The sequence below is a fragment of the Silurus aristotelis genome (genome assembly GCF_946808225.1).
Source record: "Silurus aristotelis genome assembly, chromosome: 1".
In the NCBI taxonomy this organism is placed as follows: domain Eukaryota; kingdom Metazoa; phylum Chordata; class Actinopteri; order Siluriformes; family Siluridae; genus Silurus; species Silurus aristotelis.
The window spans coordinates 26,584,335-26,604,426 of record NC_139574.1 but is presented as its reverse complement, the minus strand read 5'-3'; the positions used below and the strand labels follow the sequence as shown (position 1 = coordinate 26,604,426).

The following is a 20,092-nucleotide window of genomic DNA, read 5'->3' as shown; positions in this document are numbered from 1 at the left end:
CTGATTCACACAACATATCTACCTTTCTCCTCTCCATCATGTCAGCTAACTCTATCCCTTTACTAGTCCACTGTCCTACACGTCTCCTTTCCGTGCTGTCTCTGTAGACGTCTTCCTCTTCTTCTTCTCCTCCTTCGGCCAACAGCAGCTCAATTTACACCAGTACCCTGTTGGCAAACAATACCTTGACCAATCTGGTATGAAATTCAAGTTTGTGAGCCACATATTTGCTTTGGCACATGTTTTACACTGGATGCCCTTCCTAACGCAACCCTCCCCATTTATCCGGGCTTGAGACCGGCACTAAAAGTGCACTGGCTTGTGCAACCCTAATGGCTGGGTTGTAAACCCATTTCCCGAATCTTCTGAAACATGTTTTGTGCTTATGTGAATAATCTACTGTAGTAACTAATTAAGTGGGTGATAAGCAGTTTCTATTTGCTGTGCACTTTAGCACTCAGCAGTCCTACCAGTACATGGCTGAGCAGGATTTATGAACTCACTTGTGGCATCCTATGACAGTGCTATATTTGAAAGTTTCTGTAATCTTTAATATGAACCATTCTACTCCCAGTGTTTACCTCTGGCAATTGTACTTGATTTTATTTCCCTTTTGACAAGTGATCTGACTGAAACATCTGAACTGTCCAAATTCACTATATGGACAAATGCTTTGGGACACATAACTTTTCCAGCTATATGTGATTCTTTCCCAAACTGTTACAAAGTTGGAAGCACACAATTGTATAGGACTTTCTGGATGTGGTACCATGAAATGTTCCCTTTACTTGAAATAGCAGAACCAAGCCTGTTCTAGCATGACACTACCCCTATGTACAAAGTAAGCTCGTGATGATGGTTTACATTGGTTGGATTAGATCTTGAGTGGCCTTGTATAGAGCTCTGACCTCAACTTTTGACATATATTGGAACACTGACTGCACCCCTAAAACTTATACCCTACATCAGCATCTAAATTTATAAGATGAGCACAAATCTCCACAACTACACACCGAAATCTAGTGGAACATATTATTGGAAAAATAGAGTTTATTATAACAGCAAATAAGGACTAACTGTGAAGGGGATGTTCAGTAATACATACAAATACAAATATTATGGTTTGATGTCAAAAATTTTGTCTATATAGTGTATGTTCGCTTTATGGAGTTTTTCTGAATCCACTGGAAGCAGAGATTGAGGAATTAACAGATTAAGCTATTTGATTATTTGACTCCACCATGCTGCATGAATAACATTTCATTGGTGCATTTCATTTCAAAATGAAATTTGAATTGTAGTGTATTCTTTAAGTACTCACCTGTGTACAGAACATATTAGAAACAATATACGTGCTATACTTGTATAGCGTTTTATATGCTATACGTGTGCTTTTTCCATTATGCACACTGTGTAATCAGGTTATATATTCTAGAATCGAGCAGGCTGGAGGAATGCCATGTTTAACAGCACAGTGATAAGAAATGTTTGACATTTTTGTTATCATGATCCTGGGATTTTGCAGTACCCACTGAGGCCTTGTAAGCACAGAAACAGTGCGGCCTCGAAATAGCCTTTTTTTTTTTTTTTTTTTTTTAAATACGGAGGCAGATTACATTGGGATTAAAGGAATCTGAGCTCTATTGTTGCTGCACACTTACAAACAACTGGATCAAGGATCTGTTTACATAACAAAGTGAGGGGGTGGGAGTGGGGTTCTAAAAAAAAATTTTTAACTGAGTTATTGCCCCACAGTGTGGTAGGCAGATGTACAAGCATCTTTGCTACATCATTTTTTTTTCAAACCAGTCTGTACACGTATAGCAGAAGTAATACCTGCAAAGTATAACATTTTATTTGACTTTATTATTTTATGAAATAAAGCTTTATTACAGCAGCACAACAAGCCCTTAATTTATTAAAGTGTCGTGTGACAAAACGGAGCAATTATTTGTTTACATTTTGTAAAGTATAAGTTCACTTGTATGTTTCCATATTTCAGGGCAAGTTGAAATATGTAAGTGTGATATCATTTTATAAATTGTGCAGACCGATAATTTTTTTCATACAAAACAGTTTACAGACGATTGCCTTTTTTCAGTTTATTTGTGTTGTTTAGATTGTTTCTGATGAAATATTTGACTGAAACTAAAACCTAACAAAAGTAAATACATTTTAAATGGTGTCTATATTTAGCTTCTAGCTGGAAAATTACTTGATATTTAAAAAAACATGGCTCTTTTTAGCTTTTTGCTGAAACAGCACCTGGGTGAACAGCTTGCTTATCTATGTGCAATAGCTGGATCCTGCTATGCCAGAACGTCAGTGCTTGTCTTTTTGTCTTTCAAATACAGAATGCCATTCATCTACTCACCACATCACTGCCTTTAGTAAGTTGCATTATGCATCACTATTATTTACACTTGCTGTTATTTAAATATTCACTGAATATATATTTTTGTTTTATTGTAATTATATTTTATAGTAAGTGTTCCTTTTATTTTTTTTGTATGTATTTTTTCCTGTGTTTGGTTGTTAATAATCCCAGTAAAGTTCTTGCAACACCATCAAATATTTTGAAGATCGGAGTAGAGATTCTGAACTACAGTATGCACCCGAGCCTATACTTATATAACTTAACATGGTTATATAACTTAAACACTTTATATATTGCCTCTAATCAGAGTAACTGCAGTCAGTAGATCTGTAAGAGCACTTATTTAGATAGCAGCAGCAAAATAATAAAAAAATAAATCAAATCAATATTTTGACAACATGAGTGCAGTGAGAAAACCAGAGCCTGCACAACAGCTTACTCTTTAACATGCGCTGCAGTCTGCAAGTAGAACTTTATGCGCATGCGTCGTACAAGTGTGCGATGCACATATTTATGCAAAACGTTTTAAATTGCTTAAACTGATTTTTTTTTTACGTGCACAGAAACAAACATCAAATTTCCAAATGCACAATGAATAAGCACAAACAGTTCACAAATGTGTGCTGGTCATTTTATTCCAATACTTGCTTTCACACGTACAATGTTTTTAAAACTGCATGCAATTTGATGGTCCTTTGTGGCCGTCAAATCTGTTCAGCATTTAGTGGTACTGCTTTCCCAATGCAGAGACAACAACAGCCATAAACTTCTGCAGAGCTGCCTGTACTTCAGCCGTGAAGGTGGCACCCAGGGACGCGGCAACGACGATGGTGAAGCAGTCAGCCAGCAGCTGTAGAAGAAAACAAGATTAAGCAGAGTGATCCCAGGTTACTCACGGAATAAACCCAATTGTTTGTCAGTGCGTAATATTAAGTGCAATCAGGTAACTGACTAAATAGGGGATCTTATAAATGAATACACACCTTGAAGTTGTCGGGATCCACGTGCAGTTTCTCGGAGTGCAGCACACTCAGCTCAGCAAAAATGGCCTTAATGTTGTCCATGTTCTTCACAGCTTTCTCCAGACCACCGGCGACTACTGAACCGTGGGCAGCAACATTGGGGTTTCCAGAGATGGCAGCGGCGTTGTACAAGTTTCCAAATTTACCAAAGTACCTCTGGGTCCATGGGTACACGACGAGACACCTGAGAGACAAAACAAGAGGCATGTGGTTTTATATTTACGTTCACAAAAAAAATAAATAAATAAATAATAATAAAAAATAATAATAATAATATATATATATATATATATATATATATATATATATATATATATATATATATATATATATATATATATATATATATATATATATATATATTAATAATAATAATAATAATAATAATAATAATAATAATAATAATAATAATAATAATAATAATAGCAGGTCAAGGTTTTTTTTTTTTTTTTTTTTTTTTTTTTTTTAAGAAAAATCAAGTTTTGAAAAAAACCCATACCTTGTCAGTGCCTGGTGACCAACTGCATCTTTATCGATTTTGGAAAAGATGTTCTGGATAGTAGCGCGCTCGAAGTCTGTCCACAGAACCATGATGCTGGCTTTTGGGGTTTCTATATGTTCTAATGAACTAAGTGCCCTGTAAATGTGCTCTATTTGGGCAGCTTATATAGGCCTATGCGTTGATTTGCTCCTCCCCAGACCAGGCGAGAAACGATGTAAGGGGTGTTTCTGCAGTCTGAGTGATTTCGATTAGATAAGAATCCTTATCTCGCAAATAGCATTGTCATGGTACACGAGGCTTCCTGGTTACGCGTGCGGACTGTTTTACACAACTTATTAGTAGTAGTGGGGGGACGTTTTCGATGGGCATTAGATACACTGGAGTGGATTACATAACGATCAAAAGTATTTGGTAGTATTAATAATGACCGAGGTTCCAGAAAATGCAATCATGTTTGTTAATCACAGCAATGTAATTACACTGGTATCACTGGACGCTTCGTGTAATAAATAAATAAATAAAAATACACTTTCTTTTCAAAAATGTGCAATGGATTTCTTATTATTACTGACCTAAATAAAATCTAACTTAAAAATAATAGTAAAATAAATAAATAATATGATTAAAAAAGATTTCAAAATGTTTTAATTCAGGCATAAAATGCTACTTTTTTCTTTCTTAACATCAGCAAAACAGCATCACAGCACATAACCAAAATCTTCCATAATCATATTCTCATCATATACATACATACATACCAAGAGGCCGACCATCTTGATATTGTATGAACTTAATTCAGTGTCAACAGATTAAGCTAAAAAAATATTATCACTAAATCGTAAGACATAAAAGTTCAAATAAGCTAAAATTTAATATGAACACAGTAAAAGTTAAATTGTATATTCAGTAGTAGGCTTATGTTCTATATTTTCAGGTTTGCCTTATTCATAAATGAAAAAAAAAAAAAAAACAGAAGAAAATGTATAAGATGCCGCATAAAACATCATTTTTCACACAAAATCCACAAATGAAACCAGTCCTTTGCATGAATTCATGCAACTATTTAATTTTTATTATTTTTGATTTATTTTAATTTTCACAATTACGCATAACCACAGATTGCAGTTTGATATTATTAAATGCTGAGTCAGGAATGTGGATACATTAACAATTCATAAAAACAGTTAAAGAGTTAACAGAGTTAATAAAAAATAACTATACAATATATTATAATACTTATATTATAATGCTAACTTTTGATACTGTATAAATAGAGATTCGTGAGTTATAAATGGTTATCAAATATTTAATGGCTTTATAAAGCCATTATATAATGGATAATAACCATTTATAATAAGAAGGTTACTCTATAAGCCCAAAAATTCACAAATACAGAAAACTGCAAATAGTGTAGATTCAATAGATTTCAAAACATTATTTGTGGGTGTGGGCAGAGTTTTCAATTTGGTAAATAATAAGTACGTAATGGGAGGTTTGTTGTAACTCCTTGAATAAAAATATAGACGTGTTCGAATGTAACTGATCAAAATCACAACCACAAGTTTTCCAAATATCACAAAATGTCCATGAATGTATTTGCAAAAACTTTGTGTTAAATTCAGCTCAACATCCCAACACTTCAGATTATGCGTAAGGATGGTGGTTTTGTTGTGGTGGGCAAAATATTTATTCAAGTAAGACACGTGTTAAAATAAATAACAAAATGGTTTCTGTATTCTATTGTTGTAATTGCCAGCAGTGTGTCGGAGATCCACATGTTCAGAGATTATACATGATTTTATTCAATATGGCGCACTTAAAAACATAACTCACGAATCTCTATTTATATAGTATCAAAAGTTTGTATTATAATCTAAGTATTATAATATATTGTATAGTATATTTTTATTAACTCTTTTAACTCTTTAACTGTTTTACTTTAACAATAACTCCTTCCCCCAATAAGGAACTATAAATAGGAGGAATGTGATGTGTATTTCACCGTGACTGTATTTCATTATGCATTCAAACAAACAGTACAAATAACTGGCTATTTAGAGACACTGTTGGATGCTGTAATCGGAGAGATGGCCAGGCTGGCAGGGTTCCAGGGTGCGGCATAGACATCACTATCACTCATCTGCGCGTTCATTCATGTCAAGTCACGTCTGAGTCACAACCGCCCTAGTGTGTGTTAAAGACTCTTGTCATAAACGTTTCTGCCTGATTCACTTTTTGGCAGGAAAATACTAAAACATTTAGATTACTTCCTCCAGCACCGCATATATCTACCTTAACATAAATAAATATCGTAAGTATTAAGGCAGAATTGATTAATATTATTAATGTGTGTGTTCTGTAGTCCCTATTTTATTGTCTTCTGTGCGCAACATTCCAATATTTACCCATGCGTAGTATTCAATAGACTTAAAAACAGACTAATTATGTCAGTACAGTAAATGCACTGAAAATAATGTTTACAAACATCATTTAACCCCCCCCCCCCCAAAAAAAAAAAAAATAATAATAATTGGCTGACAATAATTTCCATATATGGCAATTCACTTTATTTTTCCACAAAATTGGAATTACATTATTGTTTCAAAAATCTTTCCCAATCTCTTTAATTTCCCTTCACTGAAGAGGCAAGTGAGATCCATTGTTTAACAGAGTGACCTGCATAGAAGCACTTAAGTGACCAGCGTATCTATAACCTATAAACCTGAACATCTCTGGAATGAATTTGAACATGAACTGCACTCCAGGCCTCTGCATATATTAATGACTTGACTTTGGAAAAAGATCTTTAACAAGCATATATTATATAAGTGTCAACATACTTCTGGCCATAAAGTTTAGAGTGACACCAAAGAGCAGATTATAAAACCTATAATTATGAACATAAATATATTAGGTAAGTCTTTCAAAGATAACTAAATCATTTAATGCTTTATGTATCGTGGGATAAATATTAATCAGGTTTTATGATGGTGCAGTGAGTAGTTTGATTTTAGTGAGAAAGGTCAGACTCTAGTATTTCACTTTTCTCATGTGATTTTACCAGCATAAAGGCATCAACTCAACTCATTAAACCGGCCATTAGGGTTGCACAAGCCAGTGCACTCTTAGTGGGGAGGGTTACGTTAGGAAGGGCATCCAGCGATAAATATGTGCCTAATCAAATATGAGGATCACGTAGCAGAAATTCATACCGGATCGGTCGAGGCCCGGGTTACCAACGACCGCCACAGGTATCATTAGCCAAAGGGGTACCAGTGGAAATTGGGCTACTGCTGGCCAAAGGAGAAGAAGAAGAGGAGGAAGACATCTACAAATACAACAGGGAAATAATTGTAGGAGAGTGAAGGTTAGGGTTGGTACTTTAAATGTTGGTACTATAACTGGTAAAGGGAGAGAGAAAAGTAGACGTGTTGTGGGTTCAGGAGACCAAGTGGAAAGGAAGTAAGACCAGAAACATTGGAGGGGGGGTTTTAAACTGCTCTATTATGGTGTGGATGGAAAGAGAAATGGTGTAGGAGTGATCCTTAAGACTACAGTCGGAGTGTAGTGGAGGTGAAGAGAGTTTCTGATAGGGTGATAAACGTGAAGCTGGACATTAAAGAGTGATGATAAATGTCATTAATGCTTATGCTCCACAAGTTTGTTGCGAGATGGAGGATGAAGGAAAAATTCTGGAGTGAGTTAGATGGAGTGGTAGAAGGTGTACTTAGGAATGAACGATTGGTGATTGGGAAAGACTTTAATGGGAATGTAGGTGAAGGGAACAGAGGTGATAAAGAGGTGATGGGTAGGTATGGCTTTAAGGAGAGGAATGTAGAAGGGCAGATGGTGGTAGATTTTGCTAAAAGGATGGAAATGGCAGTAGTGACCACTTATTTTAAGAAGAAGGAGGATCATAGGGTGATGTATAAGAGTGGACAAAGGTGCACACTGGTGGACTATGTTCTATTTAGGAGATGCAACCTAAGGGAGACTGGAGACTGTAAGATTTTGGGAGGGGACTGTGTAGCTAGACAGCATCGGCTAGTGGTCTGTAGGATGGTTATGGAGGTTAAGAAGAAGAGCTCGGTGGTGGGGAAGAGGTGTTGGATGATTGGGCAACTACTGCAGAAGTGATAAGGAAGACAGCTAGAAAGGTACTTGGTGTGACATCTGGAAATAGAAAGGAAGACAAAGAGACTTGGTGGTGGAATGAGAAAGTGCAGGAGAGCATAAGGAGAAAAAGGTTGGCAAAACAGAATTGGGATCAACAGAGTGATGAGAAAAGTAGGCAGGAGTACAAGGAGATGTGGCAGCAGGTGAAAAGGGATGTGGCAAAAGCCAAGAAAAAGTCATATGAGGAGCTGAATGGGAAGTTGGCCACTAAGGAAGGAGAAAAGGATTTTTACCGATTGGCCAGGCAGAGACCGAGCTGGGAAGGAGGTGCTAATATATTTTTAGCAGCTGATAAATGAGGAAAATGAGAGAGAGAGAAGGTTGGATGGTGTGGAGTTGGTAAAGCAGGAAGTGGACAGGATTAGTAAGGAGGAAGTGAGAGCAGAAGGATTAAGAGGATTAAGAGTGGAAAATCTGTTGGACCAAATGACATACCGGTAGAAGCATGGAGATTTTGTATGTTTTAGAGACAGTGGCATTGACTAAAAGACAGGAAGTGGAGTTGGAGGTAGCAAAGCTGAAGATGTTTAGATTTTCATTGGAATTGATGAGGATGGACAGGATTAGAATGATTTTATTAGAGGGACAGCGCATGTAGAATGTTTTGGAGACAAGGTGAGGGAGGCGAGATTGAGATGGTTTGGACATGTGCAGAGGAGGGACATGGGGTATATCGGTAGAAGAATGCTGATGATGGAGCCACCAGGAAGGAGGAAAAGAGGAAGACCAAGGAGAAAGTTTATGGATTTGCTGAGGGAAGACATGCAGGTAGTTGGTTTGATAGAGGCAGATGTGGAGGACAGGGGAGTATGGAGACAGATGATCTGCTGTGGCCATCCCTAACGGGAGCAGCCAAAAGAAGAAAAAGAAAGGCATTAACTCATTATCATTAAAGCAATATACAATGACCAGGACACTGACTAGTAGCAATTGTTGGTTAGTTTTGATAGTTTTACGTACAAAACATTAATACATCATTTCTTGTAAACACCTACAACAGAACAAATAAAAAAATTTGGGCCTTTTTATGCCACCAACTAACTCTTTCAGTGAGGAAGGTGAAACAAGTAAAATTAATGCATATCCCAAAGTGAGGATGCTGGCAACAGTGAAAATAAAAGACAAAGGAGACAGCAAAATGTTGATTTTTCCAAGTTATTAAAAATATTGTTAAAAAAAAAGCTAGTTGATCTTTTTTGTGTTAAGAAAAAAAATAACAAGGAATTTATTTTCTGAGGTGTCTAGATTCTTGTAACCAAAAAAAAAAAAAAAGAAAAAATAGTTATGTCTGTCTAAGTGCTGGGGAGATTCAATTAGATGCATTCTGAGAAATGATGAACCTAGCTATGGCATTGTAAATCTAAATGTAATTATTCAACTACAGTATAAATCTCTGCTGTGACTTAAATGCTGCTCTTGTGTTGCATTTGTGAGTTCTATTGAGAATGTATAAATATTGCAAATAAGCTGTTAGTCTACAGTTCTCCATGACAGACAATGTAAAATACTAATAAAATTGAACAAATTAGAATATGAAAAAAAGCAATTTACAGTACATAATTAAATGTTTGTGGACACCTAACAATCCCACCCATATGTGGGCCTTTAATAAATTGTTGCCACAAAGATGGAGTAGAAGAATTGACCTGGATAGAGGCCTGACCTCAAGCCCACTGAACACCATTAGGATAAACTAAAATTCTGTCTGTCCCCCAAGACACTGGATATAATCACTTAATATGGCTAAAGGGGCAAATCCATACAGTCATGCAGTAAAATCTAGTAGAAACCCTTCATAAAAAAATGTCATCTGGAATAGAATCTTCAGCAAGCACATACGGTATAGATTTGATGGTCAGGCATACACAAACTTTTGGTAAAATAGTGTGCATAATAAATGTGACACAACAAATGTATCCAAGACTTACTGAATATATAGTTGTGCTTATCAAACTTCAAATGAATGTATCTCCTACCTACACCATTCAACCACCTTTTAGCTTAGATGGTTTTGGATTACCTTGCAATTGTCAATTCATACTTTAATAGTTATTATGATGAAAAAAAAAAAAAAAGAAAAAAAAAAAGAAAAAGAAAAAAGATCAAAATTCCCTTCTATGTTATATAGACAAATAAACCACTATAGGTCTATTCATATTTATTTAGAAGTTTAGAAACTTATTATCAGCTGCACAGATCCTGTTACACCCATGAAAACCTTTTGGTGATAACGTATTTACACTGAAATACCAATATTTTCTTGGCAGTCTTTACAGGATCACACCCTTTTAATTGGCAAGAAAAATGTTTTGCTAAAAAAATGATAAAATCAAAGTTTTTAAAATGTCAGTGCTCGGATTGGAGTGCAGCAAAAAGATTCAATATTTCATGTTGTGATTATTAATGTTTATATTTGTGTCTTTCACAAATTTTATTTATATATATATATATATATATATATATATATATATATATATATATATATATATATATATATATATATATATATATATATATATATATGAAATTATTTATACAGTATATTTGATTTTTCAGAGTAGCCAACTTTTACTTTAATGAGAGCTGTGCACATTCACTCAGGCACTTGGCATTCACTCAGTCAGCCTCATGATGTAGTCCTGTTGGTAGAATAGTTTTAACAGTCTTCCTAGATTTGCCATAGATGCTGATTGCATGTTGTCTGCTTTTGGCTGCTTTTTACTACTTTTCCCTACGTTTCCCACTCCGGTCCAATTCATCCCAAACCATCTCAATTGGATTTAGATCCAGGTAATTTAATGCAGCACTTCATCACTCTCTTTTATAGATGAATAGCTCTTACATAAACTTGATGTGTGTTTGTAGTGCAAACCAGATAGAATGGGAGGTTGCTGCAAAATGTTGTGGTAGATATGCTGGTAAAGTCTGCCCTCTATTCAACAGTGTCATTAGCAAACCACCTCAACACCATTGCACCTCCTCCATGCTTCACAGTGGGAACTATACATTCAGGAAATTTTAATTCACCCTCTGAATGTCCCCAAAATCCCAAATTTGGACTCACCAGACCAAAGGATATTTTTCCACTGACCTAATGTCCATTTCTTGTTTCTTGGTAGTAAGTAATGGTTTCTTTGCCACTATTTGACCATGAAGGCCTGACTCACACAGTCTCCTCTAAACAGTGGATGTTGAAATATGTCTGCCACTTGAACTGTGAGAAGCATTTATGTGGGCTCTAATTGGAGGTGCTGTAAATCGGTGATTTGTGAGGCTGGTAATTCTAATAAACTGACCATTTGCAGCTGAGGTAACTCTTGGTATTACTTTCCAGGGACAGTCCTTATGAAAGCCTGTTTCATCATAGCATTTAATGGATTCAGTTACAAAGCTTGGGAATACATTTAAAGTTATGGGGATTTTCTTTTTTTTAATGACTAGCCTTCATTTCTAAAAGTAATAATGGTAATAAAGTCATTTCTCCTAAATTACTTACTAAGTGTTTTTTGCCATAACATGGATTTGTACAGTAATCGTAGTAGCAATAATAAGGCTACAAGACAACTGATTGTCTTAAGCACATTAAGAAGGCAAGAAACATTACAAATGAACTCTTGACAAGCCACATTTGTGAAATGAAAACCATTCCTGGTTATTACCTCATGAATCTGATGAGAATCTGATGAGAGACTGCCATTTGTTTGCCAAACTGTCATGAAAGCTAAACGAAACATGTTCTGTTGTTGTATATAATATATATATATATATATATATATATACATATAAATAAAATTTTCTATTATATACAACAAAAGAACGTTTTATATTTTAGATTGCCCAGTAATCATTTATTTGATGTCCTTTGCATTTCTGAGCTAATAATGGTGACCAAATGTCTTTTGACATGGGCAAATTGATTCCTATCAGGCGTGCCAGTTATCTTTTACGAACAGCAGAAGTGCTGCCTAATCTGTCTTTTTTGAAAGAGCTCCAAGTTGTCACGTATTTGAGGTGGGTCATGGGCGTGCCAGCTTGAGCTCCTTGTATAAAAGGATGATTGTCTTTTGGGGCAGTTACCGAAGTCTTCTTCCAAACCCTGAAAACATGAGTCTCTCTGCCAAGGACAAAGAAACCGTCAAAGCCTTCTGGGCTAAAGCAGCCCCAAAGGCTGAAGACATCGGTGCTGAAACCCTGTACAGGTCGGTGATTGAGTAACTCTTCTCCTTTACTTCTCCAGTAATTTTTTGCTATGCACATCCATCCCTGCTTTAGCGCTGAGAACTAATTATTTTGAATTTCCCTATGCGCAGGATGTTGACTGTTTACCCCCAGACAAAGACCTATTTCTCTCACTGGAAAGACCTGAGCTATGGCTCTGCCCAGGTGAGGAAGCACGGAAAGACTGTCTTGGGTGGTGTGGGAGAAGCTGTCAGCAAAATCGACGACCTGACCAATGGCTTGCTGAGCCTGAGTGAGCTGCACGCTTTCCAGCTGCGTGTTGACCCAGCTAACTTCAAGGTAAACTGATAAATCATCTTGAGATGCTCTGCAAATCTTTCAATCTTGCATTTTTTTTTAAATTTACAGTAGATCTACAACATGCTTGCTAAATGTCAATGTTTTCTCGTTCCTCTGTAGATCCTGGGCCACAACTTGCTCGTTGTTCTGGCCGCCACGTTCCCTGATGACTTTACTGCTGAGGTGCACGTGTCTATGGATAAGTTCCTTGCTGCCGTGGCCCTGGCTCTCTCTGAGAAGTACCGATAAGCAGCTCTGCAGGCAGCTGATGGACACGCGCGATCTGTCTTTCACAGATCCAGTTACATGTCCTTGGTTGATTTAAATAAATGGCAAAAATATTTTGGCCTGCTTTAAAAAAAAATATAATCTTCTCTTGTCGTCTCTAATTTGTGTATAAATCTGTGTTCATATTAGAACTAGAAATAAAAGTGTAAGGAAGGATAAAAAAAAACATGTAAAACAAGACAAATCTATAAAAAAAATACACATAAATAAAAAAAAAATGCCTTGGCAAATATAAACATTTTATTGGTCTTAAAACAAATCATTGGTCAGAAAAGGAGCAGAATGAATTGCATTCCAACCAAATTAAATGCCACCAATTGTTCTTTGCTTGAAATATTATTATGATTAGAATAACATATTAGAATAGGATATAATGTCAAATTTCAAACATGACTAAGAGCATAACGGAGTGAAGTGTTGGAGAGTTGCTGTAAGGCCAATAGGTAGAGCATGCTGAAAAAAAAACATATAACTAATTTAATTAAATTATGTACCAGATTTATGCATCTAATCACATGACCATGATCGTGTTGACTTTGCTATTCTTTTCTAAATATCTCTGACAGAGAGTAAATATCCTTTTCAAGTGTGTGTTTTGGAAATAAGCCTGGTTCTTACATGTGGTGTTTATGGCTTAATGTGAATTAATGTGAATTACGTAGATGCCTAAAGGTTCACACTGTAAAACATTTTTGTTTTTACTCCAATGAAAACAGTTAGAAAACTGTGCCTTTGGCTGTTAGGAATCGAAAAAAACTGTGTGTGTGTGTGTGTGTGTGTGTGTGTGTGTGTGTGTGTGTGTGTGTGTGTGTGTGTGTGTGTGTGTGTGTGTGTGTGTGGGAGACCCAAAATAAAAAATAAACCAAAGCCATAACTTGCTCACGGTTTTCTCCCGTCAAGCGCAAGTGCTCTCTCTCTCTCTCTCTCTCTCTCTCTCTCTCTCTCTCTCTCTCTCTCTCTCTCTCAATCATTAAGTACATTTAGTATACAAAGTGCCTTCTTTCTCAGCGCCCCCTGCGCAGTTGCGGTTTTGAGCATGACCGACCACATAAACCTTAAGTAACCATGGCATATCATAACAATGCCTCTGCTTCAGTTTAACCTCTTTTTTTGCGGTATAGAGAATAAGAGGTTACTTCCATAATACGTTTAAAGCATTGATGGTGGGATTGCAAGGCAAATCGTTTAGGCTAAAAAAATAATGTAATGAGTGTATGAAATGTAATGGAAAACATTCTGCTCGAGGCGGAAGAGAATTACGATGGTCATTCCTGCTCAAATGTGTTCAAACTTTAAGAAGTTCACAGCAACTTTTCTTAATTCTGGCATTCAACAGTAAAAAATCGGCATTTTTCTTTTGAAATAATAATTTATTAGCTACACTATTTAGAACTAGAATATTTCATAGGTATAATGGCACGTTGGTACGTAAACAAGCCTTAAAATATAGCCATCACTTTTACACCACTTTAAAAAAAATGTAATAATGTAAATCTAGAAACAAAGATTAATCATGTCAGAGCTAATGTATTGAAGCAAACAGATGTTTATACCAGGGGTCACGAATAAACCTTTTGCCCATTGCCATGACAGAAGTGAGAGAACCACATCAGTGCATCTTTTAAACAAAGAGTTTAAAAAATCTGCTGGTTCAAAAAATCTGCTATTATTAAGAGAAAAAGAAAATATCCCATATGGCATACAAGGCAAATATATACAGAACAGATGCAACAAGTCAGAAATGGTCTTTTAAATATTTCTGCCATCTATGAAAACTTATTATTCAATGGTGCAATTCAGGAGAAAGGTTTCAAAGACTATCAAAAACACTGGAAGCATGATGAAGCACTGTGGAGATATGGAGGGTTCCTTAAAAACCTAAAGAACTAGCTGAAGAAACAAGAAAAAGAAGGCTACCAAGAGGCAAACCGCTCATTATATTTTCATGCATTCAAGACAAATGATGGCAAAAAAAATATTTACAATGGATTATAGTCAGATGAGATAAAACATTTCGGTCTTAATTACCAAATATCCGTTTGGCACAAATACAGCACATTTCAGCATCCATACTACTGGAAAACATGGTGATCGTAGCATACATTTTTGTCAATACTTCTCTTTAACTGGGGAAGGGGTTCTAAACAACTTCATCTCCAGATATAAAGTCTATGTAAAAAAAAAAAATTTTTTTTGCTATTCAAAACAATGACTCAAAACACATGTTCAACCAAGGAATGTCTTTAGAAATAAAATATATCTAATTTTTGGATGTCAGAGCCCAAAACTCATTTCCATACAGTGGTGTAATGCATCATTTCAAGGCTTAAGTGAGGAAGGTGGCCCTGTGGGACTGGGGGTTTATGGACCTTTTTCACACTTCTGTGTTATGAATGTAAAGCTGGCTGGCTTTTCTAAGTTTGTCAAAAACATTTTGCTGGACAACACGTTTAATCTGTCTGTTAAAAGGGACAGGTGCAATAGTTTAAATATTTACAGCAATTGTTTTTTGAGTATTCACATTCTTTATAATGCTAGCTATAGACATACACAATTTGGCACAAAGTTTAGGGACACATGACCATTACATCCATGAGTGCTTTAGAACGTACCATTTGAGACCTGCCATTTCCATTATAACATCCACTCTAGTGGGAATGCTTTATACGAGATTTTGGGACATGGTTATAGGGATTTGTCACTTGCACCATAAGAGCATTAGTTAGATCACACCTCATTTTTTTGCACAGAGATATTGACATGCAGAGCACATTTGACAGAGGCCTGTTAGTTGTATTGAAGAGAAACTTAAATTGACCCAAATACTGGGATGGCACCAAACATGTACTTGATGCATCTTCTATATGTAGACGTGATGTATGATGCATGAGAAATGTAAGAAAGTGTGAAACATCTGAGAACATTCTTCCCCCTCTCTATGTGTCTTAGGAGCTTATTTTATAGTGTGGCTAATAACATGCTCTGTGCCGTGAAAGCGGAAGTAACACCACTTTTTTCCATTTTGCATATAACATGCTAACAGCGTTAGCTCATTTTTCCGCTTAGTAAAATGACACCATGGCTAAACACAAGAAAATCATTTATAGGACTTAACACAACATAACTCTCCATTCAACTAACACTTTCTTGGCTGCATTATTTTAGGGCTAATATGTAATTCGCAATATAAATAGCAATACAGTTCTGTATTAGGCAAAAAAAGCTTTTTAGAAAGCGCTAATGGCTCGACCAATCACATCACTTGTTTTTTTTTAATGTAACAGGAGGTGGTTTGAGTGGTTTTTGAAAAACAGTATGTTTCCGGATAGTCTAAATGCCCTGGCAGTGAGGGGACCAGAGTCCAGGGGCTTTTAATTAAAAGAGCATCATTCATGGCATTGCTGGAACGAAAGACTATCAAAAGTGTACTGACTTGCTGTAATTTTGGTCATGGCCGTGCTAATATTTGCATCCATTTTACAAGCGTTTAATTGTTTTCAAGACAAGTTTAGTGTTTTAGTCATTGGTCTATCCTGTTTTATGTTTCGGAGATTGTGTTTTCTCTTTGCATGAAAAATAAAATGCTTTATAGCGCTATAGTGAAGATCACAAACCAACTAGAAGTTACTCGTTTGTGTAAATGTGACCAAACCACCACAAGATGTCGCTACCATCTATCTAAGGCTCTCTGGTGTCTATCTTACTTTCTCTGCACAATATTTATTGATATCTGGCAGGGTTTGAATTGTTCTTGTAATCTTAAAGATCAACGAAAGAGACACAACGAACCTCTTTACATATAGATCTCATGTTCATTGGTTTAACCTTGAGATGAATGAATCCAAAAAGTTACACAAATGAATAAAGTGGGTCAAATATGACCTCTAAATTCAATTCAAAGTTTCTTTAAAAGATTAAAATGAAGATGAAAGATGAATAAAGCACACATCTTTTTCTCTTTCTTTTTTTCAAGAAAACTACACAATTTTTTTTCACATGAAAAAGGAAACATTTTTCCAACCTATAACCAAGAAACATGAAAACTACATTGATGATGCAACCTTGTAAGATTAAAAACTGAAAATCGATGTTTTTATTGATTAAATATTTCAAAAGCCACACCATGGTCAATTTGGCTTAGCTTTAGTAATCCACTGTTAAGAATGTTAATTTCTCTTACTTTATAGGTTTAGTGATTTAAAGCTTTTCCTACTCATTAGGCTCATGGAAATTCCCTAATGTGTTCATTTCTCCAGTGCTACATTAGTAAATGCTTCAATTGTGAAATCTTGGTAAAAAAAAAAAAACCTTTTCTCTTTCAAATGAATGAGTCACTATCTGAATTGTAGTTTTCTGTTCCTGGAGTAGCTTTTCATTTTCAGAACATTTTTTATTATTGTGACAAATTCAGTTTGGTTTTAGTCATAATCAGAATTTGCTTTTACTATCTTTATATTAGTCAATATTGCAGTCATTATTTTTGATGGACTTTACATAAAAAAAAGTGTGAATCCTGTCCAGTCTCTTACGATCATAAATTTGTGCTGTTGAAATTCACAGTTGCCAATTCAGCCTCGTGCATTTTCAATACTTGTCCAATACAATCAATACAATCCAAAACATAGTTTACATCAGGAAATACTAAAATAAAGCATTGTCATATTGAAAAAATGATTAAACGTTTTGACTATCTTGTTCGTAAACAATGATAAAAGGACTTGGTATTTCGATGGCAATGATATGTTCATTGACACAAATACTTAATTTTGAAAGAAGTACTAAGGATTTTGAGGGGAAAAAAAGGCTTTTGCAAGAAATCCAATGCATTGTGCTGTTTGTTCACATTGTTTTGAGAATGCACTTACTGATTTGCAAATCTTAAGGATGATTCGAGAAATGCTCCAAAGCGACTGAGAAAAACTGTAAGTATAAATGTCATTTTAGTTTCTAATACATAATTATTATTATTTATTCTTTTATTTAACCTAAAACAAGTTTGTGCTGCATTGGGTTTGTGCTTATTAGCAGTGCATACTAGAATACCTACACACCACCTCCTCTGCATCTAGTGAACTCAGGGCTTTCACAGCCAGTGAGCCATCCACAAATCACAGTTACATACAGAAGCATTCCTGCATCCTCCTGAATATAGAGGTCCTTATTTTGCCCACATGATGTATGCTGGGGGCAAGGAGTCATTTAGCTTGCAAATTTATTAACTGTGTTACTTAAAACCCTCTGGTGTCTGCAAATCTCACCTCTTCTACCAGTGCACTCTAATAAATGTGTGACTGATGATGTGACCAGGGAGAAATACAACAATTACAGAAATTAAAGCAAACAGAAGATAGCAATTTTCCATCGACTTAGAATAATTGTATAGAATTCAGCCTTTTTTTAAAAAAAACTCATTTTATTTAGTTTAATGAAGTGTGACTTTGAGGATTTGACACTCATTTTAGAAAAGTAAATGTACATTCAAGTGAATTGTAATGTGTCACTGATACTAAACACTTCTCAGCATTGTTTGAGTTTAAGTGTGTTTTTAGGACAAAGCCCTCTTGATGACTTATGACATATTGCTCCTTGCAGCTTATTTTTTTCCATCATGTGCTTTTCTGTGTTGCTACAGAATCCCTGTTCTACTGAATCATCTGAATCGAGACAAACCTTTGTGACTCACTCTTGGCAGTGTCTGTGGGATAATGTTTGTAAATCATCTTGCCGTTTTTTTTGTTGTTTTTTTTTCCTCCCTGATACATGGAGAGCTCTGGGAACCTGTATGAAAGGGAAAAGTTTTCTCCTGAGCCACTTTGGCACACACAAGCATTGAATGCACGAACCCATAGCTATGGCTGCCATCCACAAGTCCCTGTGAGTAAGCTATAATTATAGAAATTATAACTATTACAATGAATAATTTAATATAACCTTGGGATTTAAATTACAGCGTGTCAGGCATGTTTTTATAGAAATTGTGTCTCCTTCTGATCAATAAAAATCTGGAATTCACCTGCTCTGTGGTAAAAAAAAAAAAAAAAAAGCAATAAACCACATAAAGACATTCATACTGGGCTTTTTATCTTTGATAAAAAATAATTTATAATGTAGTTTGCTGTGTTTATAAAATAGGCATGAAAATTATATGAGAATATCTAGCGTTCAATAGTTAATTGAATTCATTGTTGATCATATTTGCTTTAAACAATTCTTGGGCCATGAAAGCTTTCTATGCAACATAATGTGTACATTGGATAGAACAGTGGCTTCGGTTGCTGTTTTGAATGTGGCTCAGCCAATCAGATTTTAGAACACAAGTTATCCATTTTATGAGAAAAGTTTTAGCAGTTTACTTAAGTATCCTTGATAATCTATGATTAATGTGTTGTTTGCTAATAACTCCTTAGATACTATTATATAAATACTGACACTGCATTAGCAGGTTAGCTGCAGAGTTTCTATAATACTTCAGCTTGAATTTCCAGGCAAAGCAGGTGATCAATGTGGGGTGCTGTGTGAGATGGAAACTGGCTGAAGAAAGAGCCATGCCGGCATGTCTTACTAACACTGTAGCTCCCCCACCCTGCCAATTCATACTCTAATGCATAAAACACATGGGCTGAATGGTGAGAAACACACTGAGTTGTATGGTGAGGTATTTTTAATGATTCACAAAATATCTTAGAGGGTTGATGTTTCTCACAGGCTATTCCAAAAGACTGGGTGTACAGAAGATATTTGAATTGTATTATCTTTTTTATTAGATATACCATACAACTGATAGATTTTGTTGTTTATTACATCCTTACCTTTAAAGCATGACTTTTTAATGATTTGTACATAATTATGTGAAAATGAACACTGAAACTTTTCAGCACTGCCCTCATACACCATGCTGTTTAGGGTCAAACATAGCTTTTGAAAATATTGGCCTCTTTGATGATGTTCAGTAGACATTTTGACCTGGTGTCATCTCATTTAATGCCCAGCAGATGAGAGCTGATAAGCATGGCATGCAGGTGCACACACACTTGCACAAAACAGACCTTTCTGTCTTTTAAAGCAATGACAGATATAAGAAATTTCCCCCAGAATGACTTATTAAATTGCATATTTTTGTTTTAATGGCATCAATGTTGTTTTATGCTTTATGACTTGTTAAATGACTGGTTGATGAGTCAGAGAGATGCTCAGGATTATCATGGATTT

The 20,092-nt window shown here is 35.5% G+C and overlaps 2 protein-coding genes across 2 annotated transcripts; one reads left to right on the top strand and one right to left on the bottom strand.

Moving 5' to 3' along the window:
* Positions 1-2,994: 2,994 nt before the first annotated feature.
* On the bottom strand, positions 2,995-4,053 carry LOC310726832 (hemoglobin subunit beta-2-like). The gene is made up of 3 exons (XM_083542796.1): positions 3,899-4,053; positions 3,361-3,583; positions 2,995-3,227 (listed from the first exon to the last, which is right to left on the bottom strand). Exons 1-3 carry the CDS (start codon positions 3,988-3,990, stop codon positions 3,099-3,101), a joined length of 444 nt encoding a protein of 147 aa, XP_083398922.1. The 5' UTR covers positions 3,991-4,053; the 3' UTR covers positions 2,995-3,098.
* A 4,340-nt stretch (positions 4,054-8,393) lies between these two features.
* On the top strand, positions 8,394-12,959 carry LOC310736546 (hemoglobin embryonic subunit alpha-like). The gene is made up of 4 exons (XM_083560107.1): positions 8,394-8,514; positions 12,151-12,276; positions 12,388-12,595; positions 12,716-12,959. The coding sequence occupies exons 1-4, from the start codon at positions 8,504-8,506 to the stop codon at positions 12,842-12,844; spliced, it is 474 nt and encodes a 157-aa protein (XP_083416233.1). The 5' UTR covers positions 8,394-8,503; the 3' UTR covers positions 12,845-12,959.
* The last annotated feature ends 7,133 nt before the right edge of the window (positions 12,960-20,092 follow it).